General features: G+C 47.4%; 1 protein-coding gene across 4 annotated transcripts in view; it reads left to right on the top strand.

Moving 5' to 3' along the window:
* The window catches only part of Yap1 (Yes1 associated transcriptional regulator), a 51,842-nt gene that overhangs the window by 6,109 nt on the left and 22,101 nt on the right, over positions 1 to 23,632 (top strand). For all 4 annotated transcript variants that reach the window (XM_048344047.1, XM_048344045.1, XM_048344046.1 and 1 more), the window contains exon 3: positions 20,009 to 20,124. In XM_048344047.1, coding sequence (XP_048200004.1) covers positions 20,009 to 20,124 — 116 coding nt within the window. The remainder of the gene's footprint in view (positions 1 to 20,008; positions 20,125 to 23,632) is intronic.

Here is a 23,632-nt window from a genome sequence, read left to right as displayed (position 1 = left end):
CCCCCCAACCCCCTCCCCCAATTGTACTGTTGGTTTACAACGTATTGTCTTTTTGTTGTTGTTGTTTTTTGCCAGTCCTGGGACTGGAACTCAGGGCCTGAGCACTGTCCCTGGCTTCTTTTTGCTCAAGGTTAGCACTCAGCCACTTGAGCCACAGCTAATCAAACCCAGGGCTTCATGTATATGAGGTAAGCACTCTTACCACTAGGCTGTATTCCCAGCCCAGCATATTGTCTTCTACGTGTTGCTGTCGCATTGGTTCACCGTTTTTGCCTCAGCTATCTTTAGAATTTTATTTTATTTTTTGCCCATCTTGGGGCTTGAACTCGGGACCTGGGCACTGTCCCTGAACTTTTTTCACTCACTTTTTAGCACTCCACCACTCTAACCACAGCGCCACTTCCAGCTTTTTCTGTGGTGCTGAGGAATCGAACCCAGGGCGGGAACTGTACCAGTAAGCCCCATTGCCAGCCCTTGGCCTAGGTCAAGGTGTGGGAGCCGGGGTGGGAGTGGGGACACGCCACGCACCGCAAGCTCTCGCTCCCACCTCCAATGCCTTTCCTCAAGAGCCGAGTCTGAAACTTTCCTCTCTAGCATAGTGCCTTGAGATTTTATTTCAGAAGAATTCACTCTCTTTATGACTCAATTACTGCCTTCTTCGGCTGTCTTACAGTTTTCCTACAGGAAATGGTTCTTCAAGTAGTTGGTCCACAACTTCCTATTTCTTTATAAGCTGCTGAATAACTTCCTGAATTAGTATTCTATAACATCTTTGGTTACAACACGTGCTTTTACTTCTCCAATTTATTTTATTGAATCTGTTACCGTGTGGCTATCAATTACCATGCCTGCAGAACTGCCTGTATGTGTGGCTATCAGCACCTCCATGTAACAAATGCCATTCACCGCATTAAGTGTGTGGATTTGCGTTGCTAATGTTCTCGTGACTTCTAATAGTTGTTTTATTTTCAGTTATTTTCGTGACTTCTAAAAGTTAGTTGCTTTATGCTCATTTATTTTCCGAATAACTGGCCCCTTGTGTTATTATTTCTTGAAGATACAGGGCTTCTTGTGCTCTGATTTTGTTTCGATTAATCCATTGTTTTCAAAAGGGTTTTTTTTTCCCAGTTTAATTTTTTGGACATTGCATAGCATTTAGCCATGTGCCAACATTAAATGCACTTACCTTGCCGATCTAATTGACGGCTGTAAATACAGTAGTTTGACCATTTTTACTACATGTCATTTTAGAAATGAGTGTTCCACTGCCCTAGTTACAGCCAAGTCAGAAATGCACCAATCAGAGGAAATAAACCATTTCTTGCTATAATGTAATCTTAGGTTTCCCATTTACCCGGTGGAGGGCTATAAAGACATACAAAAGAGATTAGATGTTTTAAATAAGAATTTCATAAAGAATAAGGCCATCTGTTTTCCCCCTATACCTATGTAACCCGAGCGTATTTCCCTTTAAAAATGAAAGGCTTGTAACTTAGCCATTGCAAGTTGGTTAAGCTTCAAACACACACAACACAAGGCCACATTGCAAATTGCACTCACCGAGTACTTCCCCGTCTGAGGGGAGGGCCAGTCTCGGCCTGTTTGTCTTGCTATTGAGATGGAGTGGAGAGGGAAGATGAAAGTATGCACTCCCCCCTCTCGCTCCTGCTCAGTGTGTGGGCAGCTCAGGCCGGGAAGAATGCCCCCTCCCCCCAGCGGCTGAGGGAGGAGGAGCTGGAGGGGCGGCGTTGAGCCGAGGGGAAAAGCAGCAGGGAGATGGTGCTCTCTGATGGTAAACTGAACATAAAGAACGGTATGTCTGATGTGAACTAAGGAAGATAATTAAGAAGCTAGATGTTTACATGCCACACTTTATAGGTGCCGGATACTTGGCTAATTACCTTTAATAACAACAACAACCCCCCCCCCAAAAAAAACACAACAACTCCATGCTCATATACTTAGCAAAAACACATAAACTAAAAGTCCTGCTCAGTATTTCAGTAGTTGGAAGTTGAAACAACGAAACAAGTTAACTAGTGATGATGCACAGAACACTTTCTAAGTTAGAAGAATGTAAGTGAGCACCGCTACACATAAATGATGTCGATTCTTGTTGGAGAGCTATCATATCAGCTGAGGAAGAATCAAATTGAAGTCATTTTTAAAGATGAGATTTGCACAAACTTAATTTGCTACCTTCTGTAACTGCAGAATTCAAGTATTCATTACAGCGTCAGGTAAAGGAGTCTGAAGAGCCGCGTGGTTCTCTGTCTGTGCTTCCTAAGTGATACAGTCATTTAAGATTCTGGGATGGATCAGAACTTGAAGCTGTTTTTATGGAGAATTGCTTCATGGCTCTGATAGTGCCCAACTTCCTGAGATCCAGCACCGCCACACCGACTCTTTCCTTACTCTGAAAGCAAAGGAAGAAGTTCTGTGAGTCACAGAAGCCATCTCCTCCCCTGTAAGATTCCAGACAAGGAAACTCCTCTTTTGGCTTAGTAGCAGAAGGATCAGGATCTGTAACAGCTAAGATGATAAAGCTTCCTTCTCTGAGCAACCCTGCAAGTTAACACAGCAATGAGAGTGGAAAGAGCCACTGAAATGCGGGATTCTCTTCCAGATGTTTTATTGCTTTGTCAATCTTTCAGGTGCTTTTTGCTGGTTAGTTGACTATCTCATTTTCCTGCTGGGTCCTGTCTGGGTGGCTGAGGGGCATTTTAGTGAAGGCTTCCTTCCCTTTTGGTTGTTTTCTTAACTGAAATTGAGGTGTTTTTGTTTTAAAGTAGAGGTTTTATTTGACCAACAAGTCTGTTTAGAGGTGCTTTTTGATACACACATGAGAACATTTAGGACAGAACACACAGCCTTTGAGAAACAGCCGTTGAGAGTGCAGGTGTGTGATTTGGCCAAATCCAATGCATACTAGAAAGTTGTTTGAAATTCAACTTATCACACCCATCCATAGGTGACTTGCATGGCTCAGGAAACCCAGAAGGATGTGATTTTTTTTTTTCCTGTATAAGACATGGATTGTGGGTTCTTTTTGAATTTATGAGACTCTCCTACCTCTCCTTCTTCATGGTTCTGATTTGATAGATTTTTTTTTTTTTTTTTTTTTTTTTTTTTTTAAGAAATAAGGTTCAGGGCTGAGCATGTGGCTTAGCAGTAGAGCGCTTGCCTTGCATGCATGAAGCCCTGGGTTTGATTCCTCAGCACCACATAAACTGAAAAGGCCAGAAGTGGCACTGTGGCTCAAGAGGTAGAGTGCTTAGGCAAAAAGAAGCCAGGACTAGCCAAAAAACCCAAAACAAAACAAGAAATAAGATTCATATTTTTTATTATGATAGATAATACTCATTAGAGAATAAGAAAGTTCAGGAGAGGAGAAAGTAGGAGCGGAAGTACCCACATTCTACCAGTGAGAGACATTTGAAGATAATTGTCTTCAGGCTTTCCAAATATAAACAAGTAGTTTAATTTTAAGGGAGTAATTCATGGATTTAGTAACTCCCTTAGTACTTCCAAGGTTTTATAATGAACAGGAACAGTGACCCACTTTGTAAGAAGTCTCTGCTGACATTTTCAGAGAAAAAGACTTTGCAGCCTTTCCAGTTGTCTCCTCGTGCACTAAAATTTCATATTTGTCCAGTATGTGTTGAAAACGATTGAATTTCCCCCCTCAGAAATCCCCTTTACTTGATCTTCCCTGTATAATTTCTAGAAATTTTTAAGTCATTTTTATACTGTTTGCAAGTTTTGCTCTTAACTGAGCACTTAGGTGTTCTGAAGAAGTTTCATAGTTAGAATTGCTCGTTTTTCTTCATTGTGCGTTTCTGCTGCTCTTTTTTTGTCCTCTTTGCCCACTTTGAGTTCTTTTTATTGCCAGCCCTGGGCCACTTAGACTAGACGGAGGTGTCCCTACTATTAGAGCTGCCGCTGCGTCATTCCGGGAGCCCCTGCCTCGCTCTTGGTTGGATAATCGATTTCTCTTTCTCTATTTGTTCACACTCCGTTGGCTCACCCCTCAGGAATTTGCTGAGAAAACGGGCACATGGGAAATAACTGTTGAGATCCTTTGTGTCTAAAAATATCAGCTAATGCTTAAATGGGCAGTTTAGTTGTAGAATTGAGTTAAATTGTTTTTCCTTGAGAAGATTGAAGGATATCTTCCATTTTATTCTAGCTTCCAAGTTCTTCCTCCCTCCCTCCCTCCCTCCCTCCCTCCCTCCCTCCCTCCTTCCTTCCCTCCCTCCCTCCCTCCCTCCCTCCCTCCCTCCCTCCCTCCCTCCCTCCCTCCCTCCCTCCCTCCTTCCTTCCCTCTTCCCTTTTTCCCCTCCTTCCTTCCCTCCCTTCCCGGTCTTTGTTAATTCACACGGTTGTTTTCCACTTTGTTGAAGCAGGAAGTTAGCATTGCTACAACAATGTCTTGTCAAAGTGGCTGCTCATAAAATCTCCATCACCAAAGTCATGTGCGTGGCCACGGAGCCAGATTCGTTCATCTGGACTGAGAGGTGACTCATTTTGCCATTTTTATCTGCCTTATATTGTTTCGGGATGACCAGCTCCTTCTCTTGGAAGGATCATCAGGTCTTCCTTTTCCTTGAGGGCTCTGCAGGGGAGGAGCACTGGACTCCTTTGAACCGCTGTAGTCAGCTCACAGGCATCCATCTTCCCATTGCTCACCTGCAAAGCTCAGTGTCCGCTAAGCAGGAGGAACTCCTTCCTTAACCTTTTCTGTAGTCTTCAAAGGGTCAGCATTGGCCACCATGGTCCTGCTGGGGAATGGTTGTTATGAAGACTTGTGTCCTAACTGTCTCACTATATCTGATTGTGAGCCCTTGCTGGGCACGGAAGCCCAGTTTGCAGCCCTTGGGGACTTAACATTTTGTTGCTTAACTTTGGGGCTCTGGAATTTCATGATATGACTTGATCTGATCCTTCTTAAATTCACTGCAAGAAATGCATGGTGTGGAGTCTCAGGCCTCAATGTAAGGGATGTCCTTAAAGGTTTGGTGGAATCATTGCTTTGGTTTGACCTGCAGTCCCAGAAAATAGTTTTCAGTTCCTCAATGGGTCTTTGAGGCTGCTTTATCTGTTCTTTCTGGAAGTCCTGAGAGTCGGAATAACTATTTGATTTCTTCTGTTCTTAGGCTTTCTGAGAGGTTTCTTTACTTGTAGTGTTTTTGCTGATTTTTCCCCCCAAAACTCTTCATTGTGGGGTGTTAGCTCTGCCAGTGATCTTAACTATTTAGGAAGCTGGAAAGTCTGAGATTCTGATCTCCAATTAACCACCGAAAAGCTGGAAGCTGAGGTGTGGCCTTGAACAGAAAAAGTTAAGCCATAGTATGAGGCCCTGAGTTCAAGCCCAAGTACCAGCCCTTACACAAACAAATACGTAAAAAGTGGAGTTAGTGACCAGCTCCTCTCCTGTTTTGTTTCATCCATGCAGATGATGGTCAGGACGATATATATTTGTATCTAAATTGCTTAGTAAGCCTTCCTATGCTAGCCTAGGCTAGCCAAGAGGTGTGCAACTAGGCTTAGCTGTTGTTGGTCTTGTTTTTTCTCTGGCAGGTGCTCTTCAGTAGGTAAACTCAGGAAGGTGGCTTATGTGAGGTTTAACAGACCATTGTCCTTGTCGTAGTATTACTTTGCCCCTCCCCTAATAATGTCCTGAGCTCAATCATTTTTGGAGGCGGTTAGAGTTTCAGGAAGGCTGGGTTTAGGTTCGGATAGATAAAGCTGATGTATGTTTAGTGTTGTCCGTCTTGCCTTGAACTGCTTCAGGTTCACATTTTCAACAGTCTCCTTTTTGTTTAGGTAAAAATCTGTTAAATATAGAAATATGTCAGGGAAAAACTTTTAAAACTTAAAAAACAACTAAGTTGGGCCTGAACCTTGAACAGGTGAAGGCAGGAGATCTTCTGGGCTACCTAATAACTTCAACGTTATCTTGATCTGTGTAGTAAGAATGTCTCAAACACGAATAAAAATAAATGCATAAAATCTCAACGACCAAAGCAAAACAACAGCAAGCACTGTATAGCGATCAGAGAAGAAGGTGACACGCCACTGGAAACACGTGAATACTGACGTGTGCTAAAAGGTGCTCAGCGCCACTGGCACACTGGTGGCTCACAGCTGTGATCCTAGCTTCTCAGAAGGCTGAGGTCTGGAGGACTGGTGTGAAGCCAGCCCAGGCAGGAAAGTAGGTGAGTCTCTTCACTCCAACCAACCAGCAAAAAGCCAGAAGTGAAGCCATGGCTTCAGTGCTAGCTTTGAGCCAGAAAGTTCACAGACGGCGCTCAGGCCCTGAGTTCAAGCCTCAGGACTGGCACTGAAATGCCGTTGAGTGAGTCATCAGGGGAAGAGTGGAGGGGAATGTGATCACTTGCGTACAGCGTAGAGGGAATGTGTCAGCAGGGTCAGGCATGGAGCTGAGAAAGGAGTTAGGTAAGTGAGCGCCAAGAGACAGTGCCGGAAGCATTGACTTCTACCTAGCTCTCCTGGATAATTTTTTTTTTAAAGATTAAAAAGTATATAGCAGCTGAGAATGTGGCTTAGTGGTAGAGTGCTCGCCTCCTATACACGAGGCCCTGGGTTCAATTCCTCAGCACCACATAAACAGAAAAAGCCAGAAGTGGTGCTGTGGTTTAAGTGGCAGAGTGCTAGTCTTGAGCAAAAAGAAGCCAGGGACAGTGCTCAGGCCCTGAGTTCACGGCCCAGGACTGGCAAGAAAAAAAAAATAGTGTACAGCAAGGAGTTATCCTCAGAGAGATGCTTCTGTTTCCCCTCTCCATGTTCTGACTGATAGAGGCCGCGTCTCCTCCACCAGGCGCTTTCGGTTGGCTTCCAGATGATGTCATAAGATGGCTTTTAACCCCTCCCAGCGGGATCGCAGGCAGCCTTTCCTGTTGGGACTAGTTTCAAGCTTAGGGGGGAAAAGCGGGCCCTTTTCTTCAGGGATGCGAGGAGAGCGTTGTCCCCTGGGCGTGAGGGCAGAGCACACCCCGTGTTGACCTGTGTGTCTTCAGGTGGGACTTCAGGCCAGTTGGGCTGGCGGTGTAGCTCGGTGGTAGGGCACTGAGGGCCTGAGGCCCTGAGTTCAGCCCCCAGCCGTGGAGCCTGGCTCAGGATCTGGGACCACAGAGAGCCTTGGCTGGCTGACTTCTTCAAGCACGGGGTGGCATTCTACCACAGAAGACAGACTCCCTTGGTTTTGAGTGAGGGGTGTTGGTTTTCCCAGTCCTTTATTGCTTGTTAATTGGAGATGTGAGTCTCATGGAGTTTTCGGATCTCAGCCTCCTGATAGCTAAGATGACAAGTGTGGCTACCAGTACCCAGCACTTTTCCTGTTTTAATGTGGCTACTGTTTTTTCTTTTCTTCCAGTTAATCTATTTACTTTTCTTCTAGCCCCATACATTTTTCATAGCGTCTTGATTTCATAAACATCCACTTCGTGGTTTTCTGTAGCAGGTGTTTTTTTTTTTTTGCCAGTCCTGGGCCTTGGACTCAGGGCCTGAGCACTGTCCCTAGCTTCTTCCCGCTCAAGGCTAGCACTCTGCCACTTGAGCCACAGCGCCGCTTCTGTCCGTTTTCTGTATATGTGGTGCTGGGGAATCAAACCTAGGGCCTCGTGTATCCAAGGCAGGGACTCTTGCCACTAGGCTATATCCCCAGCCCATGTAGCAGGTGTTTTAATGGTTTGCTTTGTGAAGTTGGGACTAGATTCGTTAGTCTTGATGAGCAGGCACAACGCCGTCAGCCATCTTTGCTTTTCTGTTGTGTCTTTTCTCCCCTCTCCTCCCTCTCCCATCCCCTTTTTCCTTTTCCCCTCTGCCTTCTCTCTCTTTCTCTCTCATGTATAAAGTAAGTAGTGGTCAAGTGTTAGGATTTTGAATTTATTAATGAAACTTTGTGAAACAATAAGTTACACCCAGAACTTAGTATTTTGGATGGAAAGTAGGAGTTTCCCTACGATAATAAATACGAAGTGAATGTAACTGACAGCAACGTGGACACTGTAGCTCCGTCCTGTGTAGCCTGCTGCAGGGAGGTAGTTTCTGGTTCCTGGTCAGTGTGGCTTGTGTAGCCAGGGCAGAATCTCAGGGAACAGGCAGTGGTTGGGAAGCGCAGGGTCAGGGCAGGGCAGGTGTCAGCTTCAGGTCCTGGGGCCTGCTGGTGGCTGCTGCTGTGGTTCTTGCACACAGCCTGTTCTTGTGCAGAGAGGAGCCATGTGTGCCCACGTCTAAGACACCGGCACCCAGATTTCTCCATGCTTCTGTTAATTGCTGTTGATTTCGTTTCCTTCTTGCGTTACGTGAACAGAGTACTCATTGTTTTTATCACTCATGAATTAGACTGTTAATTTCCTGTTCACTGGTTTTGGAGCTAGATTGTAGTATAGTAAGTTGTGGGAATGGTCCAGCCAAGGGGTGTGTGTGTCTGTCTGTCTCTCCGTGTGCATGCAGGTCATGGGGTCGTGGGGGCCCATGTGGATTTGGAGGCGTGTCCTGATCCTCTTGGCACTGCTTGTCTGGATGGAAGGGAGTGAAGACATTCTGTCAACTAAGAATGTGTGTGTATTGAAAAATTAGGTTGGGAGGCTGGGAATGTGGCCTAGTGGTAGAGTGCTCGCCTAGCATGCACGAAGCCCTGGGTTCCATTCCTCAGTACCACATACACAGAAAAAGCCAGAAGTGGCACTGGGTCAAGTGGTAGAGTGCTAGCCTTGAGCAAGAAGAAGCCAGGGACAGTGCTCAGGCCCTGAGCTCAAGCCTCAGGACTTGGAAAAAAAAAAACAAACCAAACCTAGGTTGCTTTAAAACTGATTTAATTCATTGTAACTTTTTTTTTGTTATCCCAAAGTTGGATTTAAACAATGAATCAGATTTCAGAGCTGTGATTCATGCTCCCAAAATGGGTAATGAGTAACATAATTAGCACTAAATCCCTAGTGGTTCTCTTGACTTAAGAAAGAAAAAAAAAAAAGCCGTGGCTCATCCATTTTTGGTAGTGGACTTTTATTGGTTCTGTGAAGAGCTTTGTAAGGCCAAGAACTGCTATTTATGGAGTGTTTCCTCAGACTGTGATTTGAAGTCGCTGATTAAGTCACCATGCCATTGTCCTCCCCCTCTCCAGGGCAGAGGGGGCAGGTCTCCAGTCACCTCCGTGGAGGGGAGAGCAGAGCATGCGGGTCTAGCATCTCCTGAACCCACTTTGTTGACAGGTTTCATGGTGACAGGACTTACACTGACACTGGTTTTCAGATTCCAGGAAATGGTTCTGTATCCAAGAGTGCAGTGATTGCTCCATTCCACTAATCCCTTTTGGTGAATTAAATCAAGTCACTTAGGGCTGGAGTCTAGCTCTGTGGTTAAACTCTTTCTTGCCTAGGAGGCCCTGGGTTCAACCCACAGCAAAACAAAAGAAAGAAAATAAAATTCAAAACTCCGCCAACAGCTTGGCTTGGAATTGGGATTGGGATTGGGAACGTGTGTGGGGGGCCTTCAAGATGTCCCCTGAGCTCTGTGGGCGTCTCTCTGTGCTTCCACTCCCCTCTGCCTCCCAGCTTCCTCTTCTGGGAGCTGAGGTCTCGCCCTCACCGAGGCGCGTCCTGTGTCCCTAACAGGGTGACGGCCCGCGGTGAGCGCCCTCTGAGGCACCGTGGTCATGCACTCCTCCGTGGGCCGTGCACTCGGTGGCAGATGCGTTGTTCTCACCTGGCCCGGTGCTGGCCTGTGCCCGGGTCGGTATGCACCGCTGTGGGACCAGGCTGGGGAGCAGGCACCGTCCCCGCCCGCCCTTAGTAGCTGAACCCAGAGGGGAAGCAGGAGAAGACGCCTGTGCTGGAGATGGATGTTGAAGAAGCTTCGCGCGAGAGTTTGGTCTCTGGATGTGTTTGGAAGCTCACTTTTACACTCTACTGAACTCTTGTGTTGACTTACTGACCAGCTTTATATTTGAATGGCTTTGTAACTTGACGACATGTCACTTGATGTTGCAGTTGTATAAAGTACTGCTCACAATTGAGCTAAGAACAGGAGTATCGGCAATAGGAGGAATGATTTAGGAGAGGAGCTTTCCTTACTTGGATTGACCTGGTACTCTGGAGGAACGCTCTTCGGGAGGCTATTGATGAGCCTGACGAAGACTGGGTAGTTCAGCAGGAAAGACTGAAACTAGGAGGGGACCACGCTTTACAGAAGCAGCCAATAGTTCATCATCTTGGGGTATTTTGTTAAGAATGTAGCCTGGTTTAGAGAAATGCTTGGCCTGATGGAGGAAATACTGCTACCATATCAGCTGCTTGTTTTATTTATCAAGCTGGAGAAGAAAATGAAAGTTTGAAGCGTGAACTTGTGGCCTGCACCTCTTCTATTGGCACAAAACGGAGGCGCAGTCACCTTTTTGGGCAGCCAGAACAGGGATTTTTATTTATTTTATTTTATTTTTATTTTTATTTTTTTGCCAGTCCTGGGCCTTGGACTCAAGGCCTGAGCACTGTCCCTGGCTTCTTTTTGCTCAAGGCTAGCACTCTGCCACTTGAGCCACAGCGCCACTTCTGGCCATTTTCTGTATATGTGGTGCTGGGGAATCGAACCCAGGGCTTCATGTATACGAGGCAAGCGTTCTTGCCACTAGGCTATATCCCCAGCCCCTATTTATTTTATTTTATTATTATTATTTTTTTTTTTTGCCAGTCCTGGGCCTTGGACTCAAGGCCTGAGCACTGTCCCTGGCTTCTTTTTGCTCAAGGCTAGCACTCTGCCACTTGAGCCACAGCGCCACTTCTGGCCATTTTCTGTATATGTGGTGCTGGGGAATTGAACCCAGGGCCTCATGTATACGAGGCAAGCGCTCTTGCCACTAGGCCATATCCCCAGCCCCCAGAACAGGGATTTTTAGAGTGCCCGGAAGGAAGCTGCTGGTGCCAGAGTCGGAGTAGAGACCATGCCTCGTTTGCAGTCTCCTCCACAGTCCATTCTAATTCTGAGCCATTTTGATGGCCACATACAACTTAAACATTGTTTTTAGCCTTCACAGGCAATAGTCAAATTGCTCATAATTATTTTGTTACTCTGTTCATTTACTTGAGTGAGAAAAGTTAATATTTTGTCAGTGAATACACGACTTCAATTTCATAGAAAAACAGATGTGCGTATTACGTAATGTCCTGTCCTTGATAATTTGGTGTTTAAGAAGCCTCCGCCCCCTTTTGGGTGGGTACTGAGGCTTTGTGCTTACCAGGCAAGTACACTACCGCTTGACTGGCTTCTCCAGCCTGAGAAATTTCCTTTTGTGTGTGCAGATCTTCTTACAAGCATGAGTACTTGTGTCTGAATACTTGCTTGTGTGACTCAGTGTCCTAGCAGGAGCTACCTCAGTTAATCCTGTCCAGATGAAACAACAGGCCAGGAGATTGGGTTCACCCACCAGGCCTCTGAAAATGTACAGTTGAGCAGTTTGTGTTAATCTCTTGACTACCTCTGTGTGCGTGCGTGTGTGTGCATGGGTCTTGAATGCAGGGCCTAGGAGGTCCCTGAGCTTTTGTGCTCAAGAGTCCTCGGTGCATTCTGACACTTAAGCCACAGACAGCTCCACTTTTCTTTCTTTTTTTTTTTTTTTTTGCCAGTCCTGGAGCTTGAACTCAGGGCCTGGGCACTGTCCCTGAGCTTCTTTTTGCTCAAGGTTAGCACTCTGCCACTTGAGCCACAGCAACGCTTCTGACTTTCTGTTTATATGGTGCTGAGGAATCGAACCCAGGGCTTCATGCAAGTTAGGCGAGCACTTTACCACTAAGCCACATTCCCAGCCCCTGATTACCTCGTTACCACCACTAAATGAATGTTGTGAATTATTTTGTGTCTAATACTTTTTCTACATACTCTGCATTGTTTTGGCGATCATCTGTTGATCGCATGGCTGCTGCATGAGTGTGCATGCGTGCGTGTGCTTGGTGTGTCACCACGCACCGGGGTCCCATGTGAGGGGGTGGGTCCTCCTTCCACGGACGGGTTCAGGAGCACCCCACTCTGCTCCCTTCCATGTCACAGCCCCTAGCTGCCACAGCAGACTTGATTTTCTCTCACTCTGCATGAAGGTAACAGGTGAGATTGCCACATGAACTGTAAGGGGCAATGCAGTGTCTTACTCCAGGGCTTGTTCATTGCTGTTGGGTCACGTGGTGAAGACACTCCAGGGGAAGAGGTCAGGCGGACATCTTGTTTACCGGATGCAGCGCCCTCTGCCACAGAGCTTTACCCTCAGCCTGTGGGTTACAGTTGGACGAGGATTTCACCCAAGGCCCGTGGTGCTCTGCTTTTCGATGATAGCCGTGAAAAGAGCAAGATCCAGTGGACAGTTGTTGCTTACAACTTCCTTCAGGAAACTGGCCTGGCTGGAATGCCCCACCTGTGGGAACGATAAGCAAGAGGAATGGTTTCTCCATGGTTGCTGGCCAAGGCGGAGTGGCTTTCAACCCCAGGATGTAGGGGGGCTGACTGGAAAGTGTGGAAACGCGCGGGCGCAGCAAGAACATTTGTGCCGGGTGCAAGTGGCGCACACCTGTCCTCCCAGCTACGCAGGAGGCTGAGATCTGAGGATTGTGGTTCAAAGCCTGCCAGGGCAGTACGTGAGACTCTGATCTCCAATTAATCATCAGAAAACCAGTAGTGGCACTGTGGCTCAAAGTAGTAGAGTGCCAGCCTTGAGTGAAAAAGCTCAGGGACAGCAGGCAGGCCCAAAGTTCAAGCCCCATGACTGAAACACACACACACACACACACACACACACACACACACACACACTTACACTCACAAATGATTTTTCCCCCATTGGCGTACGGAATTAATTCAATTTATAAATTCTTTGCAAGGTAGAGTGGCCAAATTTCCTCCATGGCAGCAAGACACTTAATGACGTAATTTTAGGTAGAGAAAAATGAAGAAAATGTGTTAATAAGGCAAGTGTTAAGCACCCCCGATGTTCTTTAAAGCCTGCCACCTATCGTCTGAATTTTTAGCGTGTTGTACTGATTTTTACTCTAGCGCCTATTTTTAAAGGGCAGAATAAACTTCTGCTTTCAGGAATGAGTGCTCTGGCACGGCCACGTTATTTGTCTATTTTTGTACAGGGCTGTTAATCACTTGGTGCCGCCCTGTCTGCGTCGGGCTGGTGGGTTGTCTCCATGACACCGCTTGACGGGGCCGCACACGCCAGCACGCGTGTTGTGCATGTGATCAGCCCACCGCCTGGGCTGTGAATCCAGAGACTTCCTGTAGGTACGATTGCAGGGATTGCCGTGGCCTTTGGGAAGCGGGCCAGGTCAAAGCACACCGTGATTCCCTTTACCCCACAGCAGGCCCGAGCCTCCTCACCTACCGCGAAGCCGGGCTTCCCTTTGAAAGGATTAGCGTGGTAGATAATTTTATTTCGGGATCTGTGATCTTACAGGACTTTGGGTTTAGGTGGGACTGTCATTTTCACGCTGCTTCCACACTCGTGCGGGAGTGCTGGCGAGCACTATAAACTGGAGTTGGTGTGTGAAATGTGAGACTGACCTCTGGCTCCGGAGGCCGACAGTGCGGCTGGCCAGGCCCGGCCCTGCTGTTGGCTAAGAATAGAAAGCAGTGCTGCTCCGCTATCCCAGGGCAGCTTACTCTCCAGGGGCCGCAATCCCGGATCCACACACGGGGTCCCTGAGTTCGCAAGGGCTGAACAAGTATTTCCCAACGGAGAGAGGGGGTAAAATAGGAGAGATTTCTCTCTTCCAAGGGTTCCTGAAGGGTTCTATCCAGACTGTCGGAAATGGCATTGACCCACTAGACTTACTCTGCCCTTCCCCCGTGACACGTGTCAGTCATCAAATGTGTGTGGAAAGAAAGATCTGTCCATTGTTAGGCCAACCAACTGGACAATAAATCCATAAGGTATTGTCTAGGCCTCTTCCTACTTAGAACCATAAATTGGACTGAGGAAAAAAACAAACCCTGAAGGTTGAAAACAAGATGATCAGGACACTGCAGAGCTGGTTGTGAGGCATGAAAGACTTCAAGAACGCTGATTGTGTTTTTCAGCAGTTCTGTTTGTAGATCCAAGCGGCTTTGGATATCTAGTTTCATACCCCTTTGCTCACTCATCATCTTTGTGCTTCATCCAAATTTTGACTGTTTTGATCCCTTCCCTCCATTTTCACTTCGTTATATGAGACCTAAGGCTCCAATGTGTCAGCATATTTTTCTGATAATATTTGAGTCTTTCCCCCCCTCAGCTTCTGTGGCATTCACCTGACTCATTCCTGTAACATTATTTCAATTCTACTGTGTATACTTTTTCACACTTTCGCCTCAGAAACTTTCCTAAGACTCATTACCTGTTTATTGGCTTTTTATGCATTAGTAGTGTTTAACAATTCGAAGAATGCATATAACATGAGCCATTATTTTTCTTTCTGTCAGCCATACTATTGATTGGAAAAAATTGGTATATGCTGCGCACTAGTGGCTCACTCCTATAGTCTTAGCTACTTAAGAGGCTGAGGTCTGAGGATTGTGGTTCAAAGCCAACCTGGACAGAAAACTCTATGAGACTCTTAGTCCAGTTAAGCACCAAGAATGGTGGAAGTGGCGCGGCTCAATGTGATGGAATGCCAGCCTTGAGCCATAAAACAGCATCCAGTGCTCAGGCCCCGAGTTCAAGCCCCAGACCTGGCGCACACAAAAAAGTTGGTACAGTATTAGAGAAAGGAATTATCCATAGTGAAAGAAGAAACAATATTTGCTGCATTGGTTTTAGAAATTAGTAATGTTGCGGCATTTTGGTAAAATAGTAAAAATTAAACTTTTCAAAGCATCTTTGTGAATTTTATGAGTGTAGTTTTATGACTGTCCTTGTTTATTTAGAATAGTGTGGCACGATCTGTTTTGGAACTTGAGCTGTTTTAATGTTCTTAAAAGTCCTAGCTTGCTCGTTGCATGTGAAATTAATAGAGCATGCTTTAAACCTCGGGGAATCAGTTGGCTTGGGAGAGAGGTGGAAATGGAGGCTTTGATCTCAGAGCGAGCATCGGATCTGTCTATAAACGCGTGGTTTACGACCTCGCAGGAGCCTTAGATCCTCCATCTGAAGGCAGAAGTGAACTGGCATTGGTAGTGGCCTGTGTTTTCCGAGTTTATCTGGAGTGTTTGATAGGAAGGGGGCTGTAGATAAGACCAGGGAGGCTTTGGTTCCTTCTGGTCCCCGGGTCCCTGTGCGCAGCACTGCCCCCTGGAGGTTCCTGGTGGGCGTAGGTGGCAGGCCCCAGGATCCCAACCCGAGTGCGTGGACTTGGTGTCGTTGTCATACTTAGCATTGACATCCTATCTGGGGAAGCCACACAGCACTGGAAACAGGATGAAAAGTTCATTTGCTCTGTGTAGGAAGGGAGAGTGGGAACTGGGGCTTGAGCCCAGGGCCTGAGCACAGTCCCTGAGCGTTCTTGCTGGAGGTGGCTGGCCCTCTACCACTTGAGGCCCAGCTTCACGTCCAGTCTTCAGTGGTTCATTGGAGATGAGTTTCATGGACTTACTGAGGGGCTGGCTTTGAACCACAGTCTTCAGATCTCAGCTAGTTATCAGAGGTTCGTTAAAAGTGGTGTGGAACTAGAAAAACAGGGAGATCAAAAGAACAGATACATTTTATTATTGTTACTGTTCTTGTCATTAATATTATTTGCACCAAGTCTTTGTTAACCTTTAATGGCACGGGGTGACATTAGGGTAAGTTTACTTGGTTGTTTGTGGGCCCGGCCTAGCTTGTTCTTTGCTCCGCCCCCTCCCTCCTGAGGACTAAGCGCTGGCCTCTGGAATGGAAGGCCTGCTTGGTGTTCACGACTACGTGGGGGGCAGGGCGCCTAAGCCGACACCCTTCGCTGCTCTGGACCCGAGTCCACAGTTCTCAAAGTCAGTTAAAATTTGCCTTGGGGTAGAAATAAGCTGAAAGCTTTATCTGCAGGGAGTGTTTCTATCTCCTGTTGATTGCTCACTGTTGTGGCTTTATGGCTCTGCTTCCGCCTGCCAGGAATTCTCTTGCCTCACTTACTCCAAGTACGAGAACCCAGGGTACGGCAGGATCCGGGGGCCACTGCGTTTATGAAGTCAGCAGGGCAGCATGGGGGTGTTGGCTTTTCCTGACTGTTCCTTATACCTGCCATTCCATTCTCAAATCTGCCAACCTGCGGGTAAAGGACAGAAGCAAGCGTACTTTTGAACAGGAGGTTTTCCACCAGGTCTTAGGGGTGCAGCGGAGGCAGCTCGTCTGCAGGACGGATTGCTCCCCTCCTGACAAGTTCTCGCTGCAGAGCCCGATGTGATGACGTGCGCTTCTCCTGGGGGGGGGGGGCGGGGGGAGCGGGCAAAAATGTCTAGGGTATGGCTCAAGTGATAGTGAGCCTGCCTACCAGGGGCAAGGCCCCAAGTTCAAACCCTAGCATCACCAAGAAAAGACAAAGTTGTGATATAGTTCATACAGATCTAGTATGGACATACGTAGACGTTGTTTAAAAGTATGCACTTTGCTGGCATTTTGCCCAGCCATCAATAACATCCCACATAGAAAACTGTACCTGTTTTTATTAAATAATTCCTTATTCTTTCTCCCACCTCCTGGTAATCATTTTCCCTTCTTTATTCCTTCTCAGGTACCTTAAGTATGTAGAATAATACAATATAGGTCCTTTTCTGTAATAGCCTGGCTTTCTTTCTGTTATGGCTAAGTTCTCGTTATCACACACGTACACCACAATTCGTTTATCCCCTCATTTGTTGATGGACATTTAGGTTGTTTTTACCTTTGGCGAGTCTGAAGAATGCTTCTTTGAACAACAGTACAACAGTATATGTTTGAGTCTCTATTTTCAGTTCTTGTGGGTAACTTACAGAAGTGGGATTGCTGGGTCCTGTAGTTTTATGTTGTTGTATGTTGTATGTTTGGTTTGTTCTCCACTTTGTACCACTTTACATTCCAGCAGTGCACGAAGGTCACAAGTACTGATATCACACTCTGACCAACACTTAATTTCCATGGTTTCTCTTTAGTTTTTTTTTTTTTTTGTTGTTGTTGTTGTTGTTGATAGTGGGGCTTGAACTCTGGGCCTGGGCTTTGTCCCTGAGCTATTTAGCTCAAGGCTAGTGCTCTACCACTTAAGCCACAGTGTCACTTCTGGTTTTCTGGTGGTTAACTGGAGATAAAGAGTCTCAAGGACTTTCCTGCCCAGGCTGGCTGGGCTTGAACCATTAGCCTCAGATCTCAGCCTCCTGAGTAGCTAGGATTACGGGGATGAGCCCCTGGAGCCCAGATCTTTAGCATTTTTAAATAAGCTTACATTACTTGTAACAGTGATACACATTTCCACGTGTTTATTAATTTCTATATTCTTTGATAGCAGCTAGGATAGGTTGTGAAACATCTTGCGGGTTTTTGTTTTGTTGTCTTGTCTTGTGAGTGCTGGGGTTTGGCTCAGGATCTTGGACTTGGCTTTTGCTCTGCTAGTGCTCTACCACTTGAGCCACACTTCTAGCCCTGTATTTGGCTGGTCATTTTGGAGGTAGGACCTCAGAGACTTCAGTGCCCAGGCTGGCCTCAGTGGTGATCTGACCCTCCAGGCCTTAGACTCCCAGGAGATTATGGGAGTGGCCCCTTTCCCTCCCCCTTCCCTTCTGGTGGTGCTGGGGTTTGAGCTTGGCCTTTTGATTGCTGTTTGCCTCTGGGATGCTGGGGATTGAAGCCAGGCCTCTCACGGACTAGCGTACCACCACTGAGCCGCACTCCAGCCCTGCCTCCTGGTTTTAACTTGCTTTTCTCCAGGTACAATGGGAAAAATACTACCTAGATCACGGAACCAAGAATCCCAAACAGCCTATGATTTCTAATAGGCCGTTCTTGGGAAATGGGGCGGTCAATTCGAACCTGGGTATTGTGAGAAAATGGAAGATATTCTCCCCCTCGCTCCCCTCCCCCCATGAACACCTTCCCATCTGCTCCCCCCATTCTCCTCCTGATGGGAGGTGGGATCAGGCCACCTTTTCCTTCCCTCTTCAAGTCAGCAAGTCTGCTCTCCAGCCTCCTAGTGCCTGTGGGACGGCGGAACACCTTAGACCCAGGCACAGGGGTGGGGGGCATTCTGGGGAGTCAGCGGGGAACAAACCCAGCTGGCCTCTTCTTTACTCAAGGTTTGTGAAGGGAGGGGATTAAATTAGGCAACCAGTCAACTCCATTCCGGGCAGACAAGCCAGGAACTTCACACTTAGGTGATTACTGGTCTTTCCCATGACAAGTGGTGTTGAATAGCCTTCGCTATCTATTGAGCTTTTTCTATGTCATATGTGGAGCTTAGACCCTACAAGGAATCTTCCAGAAGTACTCATGGCTAAACTGAACACACCTGAATAGGCACAGCCATAGCAGTGCTTTCTGGACTTTTACGTTAGATGAAAAATAAATGGATTGCAATGTGGTGTAAGCTCGTGTTCCCTCCTAATTTTTACCCGTTTTTAATATCCTTCTGTGATAACCCAGTAAAATTTGAATTTAAGAGTTTGGCTCCTGGTGATGTGAAAACAGTTGCTAGCCAGGTGTGGTGACGCATGCCTGTATGCTCAGCACTGGGGAGGCTGAGTCAGGAGGATTGTGGGTTCTAGGCCAAGCTGGGCGTTGCAGGGACAACTTAAAACTCCCCTCTCTCCCCAAAATATAAACAATTAGAGACTGTCTCCTTATCAAGGAGTTCTCTGTGCATATCTTCTGATCTTTTGAGACTTGTGAAAAATAGCCATCCACGCTGGACCTACACAAATGCAGAAAGCATATGGTTTAGAAACTGTAGCTCCAAGAAGGATTAGCTTGAACAATGTGTCTTTGTTCCTAGAGCCAATTAAGCGTGTAGGTTTAGCTGGGTGGGAGCAGCCTCTAGCATGTGACTCTATAAATAACACTGGCACAACAAACATGGGCCTGATCACGGCTGCCCACGCCGGCACGCCACCGAGGGCCAGCGGCAGTAACAAGCTCAGAACGGAAACGTCCTTCACACCCATTTTGTGTTCGTCCTGCTCCAGGAGGGAAACTAGGCGCTGACTTTATAGTGCATGTTTTAATACGTATTTGCTGTTAGACTTTGGCGAGGGGGCTTTGGGCCTAAAAACGATGGGTTGTTTGGCATTTCAGAGAGAACAAAGGAGATGGTTCTCTTGTAAGTTTGTAAGGCTTGAGTGTTGGTTTGATAGTTTTCTTTTAGATGACTCATTTGCAGACTAAATTTTATCTTTAAGAAACGGTTACGAAGGTGATGTACAGAGGGGTTAGAGTTACATAAGTTAAGCAGTGAGAGCATTTCCTTTTGCACCGTGTCGCCCCTTCCCTCACTCTGGTTTTCCCCTCCCGGGCCCACCCACAAGTTGTAGAGTTCATTCTCCACCCAGTGCCCACTGCGGACCACTGCCGCTCTCCTCCACCCTCCCTACATGGCATCTTCAGGCCACTGCCTTGTGGTTCTCTTAAGGTGGCATCACTTAAAAGTCCAGGTGTAATTTTTCCAATCTTGCACTTCCACAATGGAAGAGGCAAGTGTCGGATAGCCGGGCAGGGTGAAGGAAGGCCGAGAGCTCACCCTGCGGGCTCTGTGTCCTGAGAAGCCCACGCCTGCACCCTCGCTGGACAAGGATCTTTTCCTTTATGTTGCTTTCATTCCGTACAGCATCAGATTTGAACTCAGGCTTCCATGCTTCTGGCTTTTTTGCTCACTGTGGTACAGTCATTTGGGCCAGGCCTCCAGGCAGGCCTTTTGCTACTTGATAGAGACAGTAGTCTTCTCAGAGATTTCTCTCCTGACTAGATCCAAACCATGATTTTCTAGGTCTGAGTGGTTGCAGGTGTGAGCCACAGTGCCCAGCTAGATCAGGGTTTGCTTTTAGGACCAGGACCGAAGGTATTGGTGAGCTGACGCTGCGGTTTGTTTTCTCACAGTCACTTGGATCAGACGACCACATGGCACGACCCCAGGAAGGCCCTGTTCTCTCAGATGAACGTCGCCGCCCCCAGCAGCCCGTCTGTGCAGCAGAGCCTGATGAGCTCGGCCTCAGGTGAGTGGGACACCGGCCATCGGCCCGCCCGGAGTGTAGACGCGCCTTCGGAACTGGCTCTGCCCAGCGGCCATTGTGCTCTTGCAGGCGCCGCAGCCTGCGTGATGCCCAGGCCCCTCCCCTGCCGCACGGAGACATTTTATCTCAAAATAAGATGCGCTGTGTGGTAGAGCCTCGTGCAGGCACCGATCCAGCCGCTAACTCAAAAGCCACAAGTGACTGCGCTTGGGTGATGAAGCGGGCATCCCAGATTCCTGGTTGTGCGCCTCGTGATGTGTGTGTGTGTGTGTGTGTGTGTGTGTGTGTGTTCTTTCACGCGTCTGAGGTCTTAGAGTTGAAGTTTCCCTTATTTTGGGGTCTCCGGATGGGAGTGAGGCACTCGCTTCCTTTTCTGTTTCTGTAAAGGTGAAGAGAGAGCGTGAGGTTTCCTAGATGCTCAGGTGTTGTGCGTGTCTGTGGGCTCCACGCTGTGGGGCGCTCCCCCTACGTCTGTGGGGGTGCTCGGGGGTGCTTGAGAGTCACCCTGTGCAGCCTCAAGCAATGGCATTCTGGAGGTCGCCACCACGCACGTTGAGTCGACCTTTAAAGCAATACTCGTGCATCCTCCTGGCACCAGGAAAGCCGCCTGTTAATCCAAACACACCTCTCCCAAACAGAGCATGCGTTACTTCGTAGAAACAAAACAAAACAAAAAGCCTGAGCAAAACTACAGACGGAGTTCTTCTTTCTCAGCTGATGAGCCCTGCGGCTTTTCTCCTGCCTCGTGAGGAGCAAGTCTGCCTCTTAGGACGAGAGCAGGTGGGGAGGAGAGGTGACAGAGCCTGGGTTTGCCCCCGTGCAGCAGGGCCCAGGGCGAGCCTTGCCTCTGCCCTTCCCGCTTCGTGGGCGCTGGCTTTGCCCTCTGTGGGGTGGGCCGGGCTCACGGTTCTCTCACTCGAGAGGCGCCGTTGCCTGGCCGGCTTCCTCAAGGAGCTCCACTCCTGTGCCCGCGCTGGCCGCCCCGGCTCAGACCCTGGCAGCTCTGGGGGACCTGGTGTCCTGTGATGTTGGAGGGTGCTGGGACGTTCCTTGTCCCCTGACTCAGGGAGGGCTGGCTCCTTCCGCCCCCTGCCTAAGGACAGCTCAGGAGCGAGCCACGATCGGTACAGTCCCGAGACTCCTGCGCACGCGCGCCCGCTCATCTCCACGTTCTCCCCGCTGTGTGGCGAGGCTGGCAGGCTTCTTGCTGATCCCTACCGTGCCTTCTACCTCCCGAACAAAGTGATTTCCACGTCTGACGCCGAGACCGTGGAGAGTCAGGGCAGAGGCCAAGAGCTCCTAGACTCGGGGATCCGGGTTTGAATCCTCCCAGTCACTTAGGGCCTGATGGGTTCTTGGACAAGTCACTGGGTCTCAATTTTAATAACGGAGCCCTCCTCAAAACTCTTGTGGAGATTTAATGAGAATTCACCTGTGATTGGCACGCAGGCACAGCTAAAGCCATTCCATGACGCATGGAACATGGTGGGCTTTCCTCATAGAGGGTTAGATAGACGTATGCATACGTACGTATGCATACATACGAGAGTAAATGAGAACTCATACAGTGCAAGAAATGAAGTTGCTATGCATTCAGAATAGTTTTTTTTTTTTTTTTTTAGCCAGTCCTGGGCCTTGGACTCAGGGCCTAAGCACTGTCCCTGGCTTCTTCCCGCTCAAGGCTAGCACTCTGCCACTTGAGCCACAGCGCCGCTTCTGGCCGTTTTCTGTATATGTGGTGCTGGGGAATCGAACCTAGGGCCTCGGGTATACCGAGGCAGGCACTCTTGCCACTAGGCTATATCCCTAGCCCCCAGAATAGTTTTTAAAACCTACTACCACACTGTTTTGGAGGCTATGCTTATCTCTACAAACTTTCTATCTTCAAATACAAGGCCATTGGCTCTTTATCCAAGTAGTCAGTTTATTTCTGGCTCTCAGAATTATGTGAAAGTTTGTTTCATATAGGTAGTAAAATGTTAAGATAAAATTTATTTTATTGTGCTTGAACTTCCGGAGCTTGAACTCAGGGCCTGGGCCCTGACCCTGAGCTTTTGTGCTCAAGCCTACCACTTGAGCCACAGCTCCACTTTCAGCTTTTTGTAGTGGTTAATTGGAGATGAGTCTCATGGACTTTCCTGCCTGGGCTGGCTTTGAACCATGATCCTCAGATCTCTCTACCTCTTGAGTAGCTGGGATTACAGGTGTGAGCCACCAGCACCTGGCTATACAGTTCTTTTTAAAAGAATTCTTTTGAGAGCCGTGTTATTTAAAATATTCTATATTCTAACTTTCAAGTGTGAAAGTACCATTTTAATCAACAAACTAGAAGGAATTTTTAAAGAACATAAAGAAGTACATAAGCATGCATGTCATTAAGAACCAAATGCAGGGCTGGGGATATGGCCTACTGGCAGAGGGAGCCCTGGGTTCAATTCCCCAGCACCACATATACAGAAAATGGCCAGAAGTGGCGCTGTGGCTCAAGTGGCAGAGTGCTAGCCTTGAGCGGGAAGAAGCCAGGGACAGTGCTCAGGCCCTGAGTCCAAGCCCCGGGACTGGCAAAAAAAAAACAACAAACCCAAACCAAATGCAATGCCTGTTTTGTTCCCTTGATAAGCGTTGGGATATTGTCTTCTCCTTCTCACTGATTGCTGAGTCCTGGTTACTCCATAGCTATAGTAATTTTGTGATTCAGGGGATGAATATCTGCATGAAAGATTAAGATGCTAATTCTTTAAAAAAATGGTAACAATAGACTACCATACATAGGCACCATGAGTAAAATGGAATGGATCCTACAGTAATTGAGTATCCCAAAATAATTTCTTTTGATGTCATTAAGTTAACATGGTAAAATTTGCGTTAGGTTAAAAGTTTTAATGAAAGGTGTTTGTGGTATTTGATGAGTCTAAAATGCTCTATTTTTGTTTTAAAACTAGTCTCACAGAAAACGTTCTAAAACTCAACTTATGTCATCAAGTTAAACTGAAGAGACTCAGGTTGCGTGAAGGTAGTCTGGAGAGTGGCTATTGAAATATGGAACAATAAACAAATTGGCTTTCAAAGGACCTAGAACACTATCTTCATACATGGACTAGAATTCCCAAACTGACATTGGCCAGAATTGTGGGGTTGGTTCCCTTTGGAAGGTCACTGAATTGACTTTCTAAGGAAAGGGTTTCTTGCTAGGCCTGTCTGCACTCTGCGCCAGTCACCTGGGCGTGTCTGCTGTCCCTCGAGACGTCTTTCTTCCTGAATTGCAGGGCAGGCGAGGAGATAGATGCTGGTCACCCGGCCTGCGCGATCAAGACTTTCCTGTTTGATTAGACCTCGCAGGTGGCTTTAGTTAGTTATTACGCAGGCCACAGCGTTCTTAGGCAAGGGCAGGGGTGGAGGTCACGTCACCCTTGGATTACAACACAAGATTTTGTTTGTTCTTAAAATATTACAGGAAGTTAGGGATGGCTGTAGTAGTTGAGTTACCAAT

Source organism: Perognathus longimembris, chromosome 3 (assembly GCF_023159225.1).
Source record: "Perognathus longimembris pacificus isolate PPM17 chromosome 3, ASM2315922v1, whole genome shotgun sequence".
Taxonomy (NCBI): domain Eukaryota; kingdom Metazoa; phylum Chordata; class Mammalia; order Rodentia; family Heteromyidae; genus Perognathus; species Perognathus longimembris.
The sequence above is the reverse complement of the archived record's forward strand: the minus strand, read 5'-3'. Positions and strand labels throughout refer to the sequence as shown.